Below are 12,500 nucleotides of genomic sequence, written 5' to 3'. Positions count from 1 at the left end.
GCGCACACACACACACACAAATACACACAAAAGTTTACTCACAAATATAAACAACCGAAAAACACAACAACAAAATTAACAACAAACCGTTTTGTCATTTCGCCTTGGTGCTGTCGGCAAGTAATGAGGTAAGAAAATATAACAAATAGATAGATAGGTAGATAGAGATATAGATAAATAGATGGATAGATAGATAGATAGATAGATGAGTGAATGCATTGGTAAATAAATAGATAAATAAATAAATAAATAAATGAATAAATAAATATATAAATAAATAAATAAATAAATAAATTAATTAATTAATCGCAATCATTTGGTCGAAGCCTATTTTACTCAACACTGACAAAACACGTTTTTAAACTTTGGCAAGAAAACTTTCACTTCATAATAATAAATCACTTGATTAGAATGAACAAAGACATACAAAAAAAAGTTTTAAACCCAAGACTTCTAAAATGTTTACTAATGATAATATAGGCCTAAAGGAATATCGTTAGATTCTCTTTTCTACTTAAAGCTAAGATAAAAATATGTTGTGTAACTTGCAATAAAAAAAAAGTCCATGACATATTCAGAACGGTAGCTCCGATTTCTCCAATACACGTACACGAGGCCATTTCCGTTTCCCGTTCTTCTCTACCCAACCGGACGTCAAAAGTCTGCAAGAAATTAATCATCATTGTCCTTGATTAATTCACCTCACGGACATGTCAAGGTCAAGGTCTCACGCCACTCAGATTCTACATTGAAGTGATTACAGGATGTTGGAATAGTTACATATAATTTCGGGGAAAATAAAATGAATAGTGTCATGAATTGTTAAATTTTATTGGTCGGATGGCAGAATTAAGTCAAACAATATTGATCGGGATCATTGACAAATTTGAATAGTTACAGAATATTTCAGACTTATTTCATAGATTGCTACCATTTATTGTTGTGTATTGGTAGCAAGTCTGGCCTATAATAGGTTTCAAAAGTTTATTTTTAAGCAATTGCCAATATAACTCCTACAAGAATATAATATTTTCATCAATTAATCAAGTAAGTACAATCAATAATATAGCAAGGCAAACAATGATAGTAGTAATGATAATAATAGTAATAATAATAATAATAATAATAATAATAATAATAATAAATAATAATAATAATAATAATAATAATAACAACAACAACAACAACAACAACAATAATAATAATAATAATAATAATAATAATAATAATAATAATAATAATAATAATAATAATAATAAGAATAATAATAATAATAATAACAATAATAATAATAATGATGATAATAATAATAATAATAATAATAATAATAATAATAATAATATTAATAATAATAATAATAATAATAATAATAATAATAATAATAATAATAATAATAATAATAATAATAATAATAATAATAATAGTAATAATGATAATTATAATGGTGATAATAATAATGTAAAATCATCTAAAGTATTTAATTAATAGATTAGTTATTTAATAGGTTGAATTATAAATTAATAATTTAAAATATAATCAATAACAATAAAATTTAAAAAGGAGGTATGAGGTTTGATCCTCAGCCGAGGAAGACTGGATTTTTAAAAATATTTTTTTTTTCGTTTTTGTTTTTGTTTTTTGTTTTTATTTTAGTTGTTTTTTTTTTTTTTGTTTTTTTTTTATGTTGTGTTTTTTTTTTTGGGGGGGGGGGGGGGGAGGGGGGTGTTTTTCTTTCTTCCTTTGTCTGGCACTGTTTCATACAGACTTGGTCAGATCTTGTTATATTATTATTTTTGTTATGACGACAATAATGTTCAAAAGGCAAAGATTCGAATCAGTATGTATTGAATTTGCTCTGGTGATGCATTTTTTGTTGTTGCGGGGAATGACACGTTATTCACTTGCAATACACCCCTCGACTATTGTTTGAATTAGTACCTTTAGGTATTGACAGCTACGTAATGTTGGTTTAGTGCATTGACAAGAAGGGAGCTTAATTAGAGACTTGTAATGAATGAAATGGGCATTTTGTTTCCTTCTGTCTTGTTTAAGAGACTTCAACAAAAAAACCAACATCACTGCAGGCACATTTACCCTTTCAGGTTTGTAGATGAGATGACTGAACTTATTCTTTTGGCTAATTGATATAACAAGAGGAGAAGAAAATTAATTTGTTTTATTTTAGGAAGAGAATGAAGACAATAAAGTAGTGGGAGGTGGAAAATGATGGAGGGGGGGGGGGGGGGAAGAGAGGTGTTAAGAGCAAGAGGAGAAGGAGGAGGAGGATGATGAGCAGGAGGAGGAGACTTTGCTGAGTGTCAGTTCCCGTATAAAGTGCATACAAAAACGGAACGTATGAAAAGGTGAGTTGCTGGAAGAGAATGATGAGGAAAGGCAGGGAGATGTGATGGTGATGATTGTAGTGGTGGTTGTGGTGGTGAAGAAAAGCTGGAGGAGGGGGAAGAGAAGGGAGAGGAGGAGAAAGATAAAGAAATGAAGGTGGTGGTGGTTGTAGTGGTGGTAGTGCTGAAAGAAGGAGGAAGAGGAAGATCATGTGAAGAAGGAAAAATATTAAGAGGAGAGGAGAAGGAGGAGGAGGAGGAGGAGGAGGAAGAGCGGGAGGAGGAAGAGGGGGAGGTGGTGATGGTGGTGGTGATGATGATGATGATGATGATGATGATGATGATGATGATGATGATGATGATGAGCATGATGATGATGGTTTATTTTTTTCGAAAACGATGAAGAATGAGGAGAATAAGTAGGAAAGGGAGGGAGATTCAAAGCGTTTGCAACAGAGAATTCAGAGCATGGTAAGCAAGCTGGTCACCGTGTGTCCAATGAGTTAATTGGCCCTGAATTATTGACCAGGGATCTAAACCCGTTGTCAAACGGAGGTCGTCATTGTCTAGTGACCAGTTAGAGTCCCATCACTTCAAATAAAGGTCAGACAAGTCAGCCATCATCCTGATTAATTGTCCGGTCAGTATCGATCTGTTACGACAAGTCCAGAGTTGACCAGTTGACTATCCACGTTCTCTCTCTCTCTCTCTCTCTCTCTCTCTCTCTCTCTCTCTCTCTCTCTCAAACTAAACGTGCTTGCATCACGATTTTGACTGAACAATACATAGTACATAATTAATCAGACAATAATGAAAACATTATATAATTTACTTTTGAATTTTTCACGGCATTGAATATAATTGAAGTCAACTGACTGCGATCCTCGTCTAAAGTCATCAGTTGTTAGAAGGTTCTTTTAGCGTGTTGGGCACTGCAGTGATTCTCGAATATTTTTGAGTCGCGGGTGGCTTTTTATTCTGAATATGTAATTTCTCAGTTCTTCAAACGTGGCAAATTTATATATATATATATATATATATATATATATATATATAAAATATATATATATATATATATATGCGCGCGCGCGCGCGTGTGTGTGTGTGTGTGTGTGTGTGTGTGTTTCAATAGGCAGTGCCATGCATGACACATCTAACTGCAAATTCAAATACAGGTCAATCGCATAATGCTCTGTCTCTCCCCCGCCCTGTTTCCATTTCCCTTCGAAAGAGGACTTAAAATCTCAACAACAAAAAATAATACAAATATAAATATCAAAATTAAAAGCAGAAACAAAAGACAGGAAAAAAAGAGAAGATTAAAAAAGAAAAAACAAAAAAAAAAAAAAAAACAAGAAAGAAAGAAAATTAACACATTGAACAAACCAACAACCCCCCCCTTGCCCCCCCCCAAAAAAAAAAAAAACACTCCTCCCCCCAACCCCCCCCCCCAACCCCCCCCCCCCACAAAAAAAAAAAAAAACAAACAAAAAACAAAACAAAACAAAACAAAACAAAACAAACAAAAAAAAACAAAATAAAAGAAAAAATATCCCTGAAACAATTATTCCTCCTGTCAATGTCCTGCCATGAATCAGGATCAAGATGGGTATCTTCCAATCCCTATTTGCTAATCCGCAAATGACATTTTTCTTAACATTAAAAAGTTGACCAGTAACTTAGGTAATACATATTGTGCATCGAAATGTATTTAAATGCAGGGGCGTGAATGTTTTGACGCCTATGCCTCCACCGCGCGCTTTTAAATCAGTCCAAACAGTGGCGGCTGGGAAAGATAGGCATCAGCTCAACGCCCGCCTAGGGCAGTACCTCGTGCTCATTTGTTTGTATACAAATAATTTGTCCACTTGTGGCATCCGGCGCCTTCAATAATGAAATGACGACACAAGATTTACACACGTTCACTGTTAAGCAAACATCTTCATGCCTCCCAAATAATTTAATGTAATACGCTTTACCTCCAGGTATATTGTCATGACTTATGTTGGGTTGAGGCATGTGCCAGAGTCAGGTAAGATATCATAGATATTATTTCCTATCATTTTACTTTATACTCAAGTCATTGAAATATACAGACCACTCTCTCAATCGATTTTGCTCTTGCGAAATTTCACTGGGTTTTTTTTTTTCAATGAGATTGAGTAAGAAATATAATTTATAATTGCTAAATTCAATACAAACACGTTGCTTGAACAATCATAACAACATAACATTACCAGAATGAGTAAAGAGCAGAAGATTTATTAACTCAGAACTTGGAACAAAAGTTTTTTAAAATCATCTTTCTCTCCGTATGATAAGAAATATCACATTAAATGACAATGAAAACGTAATTTAAGTAAGCTATAGAGACAAACCAACACGCCTTTGGAGTTCAACCCCAAGATACGATGCACTCATACTGTGTGCAATTTCATATATCTTATTTATCTTTCAACATGATTTTGAAGAACACCTTAACCACATAGAATACATATTTTCAAAATTAACAGGGATTAAAGATGGAAATTTAATGAGTTGTTATAAATGCGCGGTAAAAAATTTGGGTTGAATATCGTTTGACTTAATAGCTTGACATATCATATAAAATGGATCTCAATGCACACTTTTTCATGAAAAATGATAACATTTATTATCAGAATAACAGTGTTTTATAATTTAGAAACAACAACTCTTCCATGAACGAAACATGACAAAAAATTGATATAGGCATTACTTTATTTACCTTTACAATCTACTTATCGTTTTATCCAGCAATCCAGCAATAAATAAACAAATCAGTCGATCAGTCTACCTCGACTATCTATCTATTTATCTATCTATCTATCTATCTATCTATCTATCTATCTATCTATCTATCTATCTATCTATCTATCTATATATCTATCTATCTATCTATCTATCTATCTATCTCAATCAATTCTTAGTCAATACCCCTGTATATAAACAAAACCATAACAGATACCCGCTACCAGCCCGGAGCTACCATCATCATAGACAACCCAAACTTACACCTGGTGAACGTAACCTGATGCCAATCACCGAATCGCCAGCACCAAAAGTCTTCAATCCTCGGAGCCGACAGTCTTAATGTTAAACGTTTACCTGCTTTATGTGTAACATCTCAAACCCAAATCATAATACGCGTTTGGTTTCTGGCTCGAAACTGTGTGTCTTGGCACAATTTAGAGCTAAAATAGCCAGAAAAACGGACTCATTTGGACCCAGGGATGTCGGACGATGCCAAAACAAAGCTAGAGTCCGAACTTCCATTATCACCAGACAATCCTGATTCAGACCGCTTAGCGTCAATTACAATCAGAAGTATAGATGCGCGCCTTGCTCGTGGCACTGACGGGGACAAGTGTTTACAAGGGGCACCCACCTTTCAATAATCCTGTTTAGACTAGGAATTACACGAAGACTGCTAAAGACTGCAAGGCTTATAGTTTGTGGCATTCCATTCGCTCAGTCTGGTTTATTTGTTATTACACTATTATCCTTTTTTTTTTAGCTTGGATATTTTGAGTTTGCATTTTTATATATTTATGTATTGTACAATTATGAGTCTTGTAATTAGTACGATTGAATAGGAAACTAAAATCAAGAAGTGGGAAATATAAATAACATAAACTTTTTTCAAAAAAGCAATGCGCATTAGATTGATAATGATGTTATAATTTCTTAAATAGTTTTAAGTCTTGGTATTAAAATGATATTCTTTCAGTCTATTTTGGACTTAGAAAACAATATTGATAGAATCACAGTTACAATCGATTATATTCAATTTATTTATTTATTTATTTATTATCAATCTATTCATGTGTTTATGTATTTATTGGTCTATTCATTTATATGGTCATTTATTCATATATTTATCTAGTTTTAAAAAAATATTTTGAGCAACAATATAGCGTCTGTGGCTCAGCGATACAGAGTTTTTAATCTTTTAATTTTTGTTGTTGTTGGTCTCTTGAAAGAAAATCAAGAGATGTTGATCATGGTCAGTGACAGAATAGGTGCCGATGAGTGCAAATATGTGACCCCTTTGTTAGGTCCTCAGTCAGATGAGACACACAACAGACATTTTCTCTAATCAGAAGAGAATGAGTACCTGACATTGACGGATATTGTAAAGAAAGTTAGTGAAGAAAGGAAGCCTAACAGGCGACTTGTATCATTTGAAATGGAAATTTGCTGGCATGAGGTAAATTGATGCGGGTGCATTGAATTTGTCAATTTGTACAAAGTCATGCAATGAGATTTTTTTTTAATAGTAAGTATTACATATGAATAAACTTAATCTTACCTGACTTTTTGCTATCCGAGTCTTTTCCGCTGCTCACGTTAGAAATATTATTGTTATTGATATTACTGTTACAGTTCTGATTGTTGTAATTGTTGTTGTTGATGTTGCTATTATTATTATTACTACATGCACTTCCGGGACTATCCAATTCCGGACAAGGTGATCCGGTCATAGAACGATCTAAAACGTCATGATCGGCACGACAAAATAGTCCGTCTTCGCGGATGGCGAATTCGTCTCCTGTGACGAGTGGCTTATTGCAGACGATGCATCTGAAGCAATTGAGGTGGTATACTGTGGATTTGGTCGGTCTCATAACAACATCCTCGCGGCAGAATCCCAGACCGCATCTGGAGCATTTGGTGCCGAATAATCTGAGGATGAATTAAAGATTTAAAAAATAGATAAGTAAAATGTTAAATCTATACAGGACTTTTTTTTTTTACGTGAGAATTGATATTAATAGCGCAATATTCACTAAACATGTTTGAAGCGCTGTACAATGGTATTTAGCCATCAGCAACAGTATGACGAGACAGGACGCGTCTTAGGCGGGTTTACAATTTGTTTTCAGACAATGCGTTTAACAAGGGTTAACAGCCAGGTAGTCATTTTACACCTGGGTACGATGAGAGCCTTTTAGGACATAGTTACGATCCATTTATGGAGAAAAGATTCACACCTTCGACATCAGTTTGAAATCGAACAATACCTATATAAATTTGGAATCGACCGATACCGATATTTTTTGGCCTATTCGAATTTTTTTCGAGATCAAGATTCAGGCAATGACCTGTGAAAATATTTTTTTATTGTCGAAAAATGAACAGAATTAGACTAGGAAATTTAAGTAGAAGCAAAATTCACGTCATTCAATGACGTCATTTATATTAGCTCCGATTTTATGAGTTAATTAAACTAAAAATTCAATAATTAACATCAGGGTCATTCTGATATACGTAATATCAATTTGAGACGATTGGTTACATTTACTATCTTATCAATCGTCACGTGTTTATTGTTATCGTTTGTACAATGCCATTTGGATGGGGACAAAATAGTTTGACATCAGTTTGGAAGGAGGGAGGGGGTGGGAGGAGGGGTGGTGGAGGATGGGCTCTGATCCCATCTATTCTCTGACTGGATTTAAAGAAAATGGCTATAACAGCTTTCTCCAAGACGGGCTTCCGCCGGAAAGGGTTCAAACTTGACAGTTTGACTTTTAGTCACAATTACACAGTCAATTTGATATTTACTCATACAACATAATAATATGTAATGAAATATAAAGCACTGGAGTCCAAAAGACTCGGATACCAATCCCGTTTTTAGCTTTTTGTTTCTTTAAGGGCAGCGTACGGTCTTTGCTTCGTACCCGAAAGGTACAGAGTTCAATCGCCCGCCGCTGCGCTGTGTGGCCTTGAGCAAGTCACCTCGCCCTATCTCACTTTGCGGCGCTGCTCTGAGGCTGACGCCAGGGTTATCCAAGTCTTCCCTTGGAATAGACCCTAAAGACAAATTTCCCCTTGGGGATGAATAAAGGGAATTTTTGTTAAATTTTATTTAATACAGACACAATATTCAATCCGTTTGACTCTAAGTCAAACCTGTGGTGAACAAAAGGTTAAATCACAAAGGCTTTATAAGTTCAAAATCGATTTCAGGACAACTCACTCCATCTCGTTTGGTGCTTTAGAAGTGATCTTACATTCCACTTTCTTGTCGTACACTATTACGGGTATCTTTTGTAAAGAGTGTGTGATTTCAAAGTCAGTTATTGACCCGTCGATGTCAGGGACAATCATAGCTTCTTTCTCTAAAGCCATGAAAGATGTCAAAGGGAAGCATTGATTTCAGAGCTATTAATGTTATTTTTGTACGACGTCACTACTCTGGAGTCAGCGACATCTATTGGGTGAAATGCGAAAGTACTTTGTGATGCAGGCTTACTTGTCAAAGTGCGTAAAGTCGTATATGCGTGTGAGTGTGTTTTTTGTTGTTGTTTGTTTGTTTGTTTATGTGCGTATTAGAAAGGTCAATGAACATTTTCTTTATTCTTTATCGAATAAACTTTCAATATAAAATCACAGTTCATCCCACTTACAGTGGGATACAGTCGGGGATTTGGATAGATGAGCGAATTAAGCGGACTGTGTCTTTAAAAGTACTTCCGAGCCATTCTGTCCGTGGAACCGGAGTCAATCCCGGTTTCTATAGCGTCGAACGGACAATGGCAATTGCTTGCTACCCTTGGGTTAGTATGGATTGTTATGGAACTTTATAATAACAGAGCAGTCAGAGAAATAAATTTGGTTTATAGGGAGGTTATATATTTTTCAGAGTTCATTCCACTTGGATATCAAATAAATTGAGTTTGGCCTCGACTTCAACGAATTCTGACAAAATAATATCTATCTAGCTATATGACGTCATTGCGTATTTATTGTTGGGCGGGTTCGATGTAAATTTAAAAAAAATGGTCATTGTACTTTTCTTATTGAGTAGTTTTGTCTTCAATGAATAAGAACAAAGCAGTATTTTAAAAAAAGAACTTTAAGATGTCTTTTGTATTTATTCCAGTACAATTTTTTACTGGTTGTTAGGCAGGTATAGATTTCGTTGACACGAAAATGTATTTACTTGTAACATGAAAGAAGTTGTGTTCTTCCTGGTATCGCGTGCAACGAATGTAGACAATTGTACAAAACAAATCTTTGTTAGTTTTTGTCATAATGTACGTGTTGTGTTCTCCTAAAATTCACATTCAATGTAAGTAAAAGTTAAATAGGCTAAAAATCAATAATCAAATAAGATAAAATGAATTATTTTCCCTTCCATGACCAATGGCTTCGGTCATTGAAGTTCTCACTTGTAATCAATCAATTCTAAATGATGTAGTTTTTAAAGAAAAAAAACTATTATTGGTCTATAAGTTGGCCATATAGATAATATACTAGGTGCGATGCCACTGTCTTTTGATCACGTTATGAATTTAATGTAGATTTTGTTTTCTATCCAATCAATTGCGGATTGTATACACTTTATGCAAAGTAGTTAGTGTTTTTACCCCCGCTAAACTAATAATAATGATAATAAAAATAAAAATAATAATAATAATAATAATAATAATGATAATAATAATAATAATAATAATAATAATAATAATAATAATAATAATAATAATAATAATAATAATGATAATAATAATAATAATAATAATAATAATAATAATAATATAATAATAATAATAATAATAATAATAATAATAATAAAAATAATAATAAAAAAAAATAATAATAATAATAATAATAATGATAATAATAATAATAATAATAATAATAATAATAATAATAATAATAATAATAATAATAATAATAATAATAATTTCTATCATCACTATCTTTGATATCTTTATCGGCTATATCAACAGTAGACCTATAAACCGCAATCGTTATTTAGCTCATAACTAACTACCTTCGTTATTTTTGTAATTATCTGAATGTTTCAATAAAAATGAAATTGCATCGTATTGTAATCTATTTAACGATAACAATACGTGTTAACTAGAAAGCCATATAAACCAATGATTAACATTACGTGCGTTTATGATTAACAAAGTCTTAAACGCCTCGAACGTCGAAAATTAAATGAAGCGTTTTCGCGATTTGGAAAAGCGTAACGGCTTCACACGGATGACGGAACTCGCTCTCATTTTTCATCTCGTGGTGCTAGAAATTAACTGTTTTCCTCTCGGTAAATCCACGAAAATGATTACTGACAGGACCACCAACAAACAAAATGCTCTTCTGGCCTGAAAACCACCCAGGATTCCAAGACTGTTAGGCAGAGAAAGCATAGCAAAACTTAATCTGTTAATTATCCTAGCGGGCTGGGTTTATCAGATTGCGAAAATTATTTTGAAATTGTCAATTTGGAGAGGGGATGCGGGGGAGAAGGGGGGAGGGGGGGGGGCGGAGTATATCATGGAAAGTTGACCTAATTCATGCCATTGTATTTCATCAAGTTCAACGTTTAATGATGATTCTGACAAATTAATCATACGATAAACTAATTATTTTTTTCCTCAGTTCATGGTAAAGTTAACGTTTGGAATTGCATTAGATTTGAAACAAAAATTTACCAATTGGCAAATTTAAGAAATCGATCGACATAGAATGGAATTCATTAAGATACAAGTGTAATGTTTGTCACAATCAAAAACAAATTCGATTTATTAAGATCGTTTCACTATCACGTCATTTATAAGGCATTGAAAGGATACATTACCCTATTTAGCCTTTTATAAGATAAGATACAATAATATACGATATACTACGGAATAAATTCACCTCAAATCGAATCTATTTAATGTTTTTTTTTTTCATAGTATAATAAGAATGGTGATGTACTAGTGACCATGTTTTCTTCATTTCTTCATTTGTTTTCGTTTCTTATCAAAAAATCATTGGTCCTTCAAAGCTGTAATGGAAGTGAAGCCAGGTTTGGGGTGTTTTTTATTTATTTATTTATTTTTTTCTAAGATGAGGGTCATTTAAATCAATCGATATTTTGAAGGACGAGTTTTCTGGCCAAATTTTAAAATAATGGGTTTTTCCAGAGCACGGTAGTATAGGCTTGATATTAATTACAATGTTGTAGGCTAAATGGACATTATTTTGCGTGGGTTTGTGAGCATCTGAGCTTATTTTGAGCTTTTTTTATAAAGAGCAATTTGCACTGAATGTGCTCAAAGCGCTTTACAAAGGGACCCTGGCCAACAACAACATTTAACATGTAGGACGGGACATGACGCATTTTAGGCGATATTACATTTTTTTTCAGACAGAGATAACGCTGTTAACGGCCAGGTACTCTTTTTACACCCGAATACGGTGAGAGAATGTGAGTAAATAGCCTTCTACAAGGACTCAACTATGCGCCGAGCGAGGCTCGAACCCAGGAACTTCCGATCCGAAAACGAGTGTCATACCACAAGACCACATAGCCGCACTCCATTAGTACAATGAGCCCATACCAATTTGGGTTATCAGACCTAAAAATACGTCGTCACTACCCTACGAATAGCACGCAAGTCTATTGCAAAATATTTTCCACCAGACCAAACAGACCCAGCTACCCGAGACATAAAAGGGCAGGAAAAGGGTAAGTTTGACTGGGACTATTCTTTTTTACCCGTAAGTCATAGGGACACCTAAAATACAATTCCATTTCTGCTCAATGTGCTTAATGTACATTTTGGGCACGGGGAGATTTGATTAGAATGTGGTGTTTTCTTTGATGGCCAGGTGATGAGTATAGATAGTTCGAAGATGACGTCACTCAGGTCTTTGTTGTTGTTTTTTGCCATCCGCGTTTATGAGTAATGCTCACTGAACTGTATTAACCAGACTATAAACGTTCATGGATACACACAGTTTTGTGTGTTGGTCCGTTATACTTCCGGATGGCAATGTTATGAGCTTCTTAGCCAAGGGCATACTATCTATATTGTGAAATTCCGTCACATTTAACTACGTACTATCATTGTGCGGCTATGTGGTCTTGTGGTATGACACTCGCTTTCGGATCGGAAGGTCCTAGGTTCGAGTCTCGCTCGGCGCATAGTTGAGTCCTCGGAAAAGACTCTTTACTTATATTCTCTCACCGTCTCAGATGTAAAATTAGTACCTGGCCGTTAACAGCGTTGTCTCCGTCGGAAAAAAAAATTGTATTATCTCCTAACAGGCGTTCTATATGTTACATGCTGCTGTTGGTTAGGGACCCTTTGTAAAGCGCCTTGAGCACGTTTAGTGCTATGTAAAAACTCA

The 12,500-nt window shown here is 34.2% G+C and overlaps 1 protein-coding gene across 4 annotated transcripts in view; it reads right to left on the bottom strand.

Annotated features, from left to right (window-relative positions):
* Nucleotides 1-12,500, bottom strand: part of LOC144965326 (insulin gene enhancer protein ISL-1-like) — a 78,871-nt gene that overhangs the window by 37,048 nt on the left and 29,323 nt on the right. For all 4 annotated transcript variants that reach the window (XR_013644001.1, XM_078900558.1, XM_078900557.1 and 1 more), the window contains one exon: nucleotides 6,673-7,046. Coding sequence is in view for 3 of the 4 variants with exons in the window: in XM_078900558.1 (XP_078756684.1) it covers nucleotides 6,673-7,046 (374 nt within the window). In the remaining variant the exon portion in view is untranslated. The remainder of the gene's footprint in view (nucleotides 1-6,672; nucleotides 7,047-12,500) is intronic.

The sequence above is a fragment of the Berghia stephanieae genome, chromosome 2 (genome assembly GCF_034508935.2).
Source record: "Berghia stephanieae isolate SIO BIC M18660-M18661 chromosome 2, UCSD_Bste_1.3, whole genome shotgun sequence".
Classification (NCBI taxonomy): Eukaryota; Metazoa; Mollusca; class Gastropoda; order Nudibranchia; family Aeolidiidae; genus Berghia; species Berghia stephanieae.
This window is presented reverse-complemented; position numbering and strand designations above follow the sequence as displayed.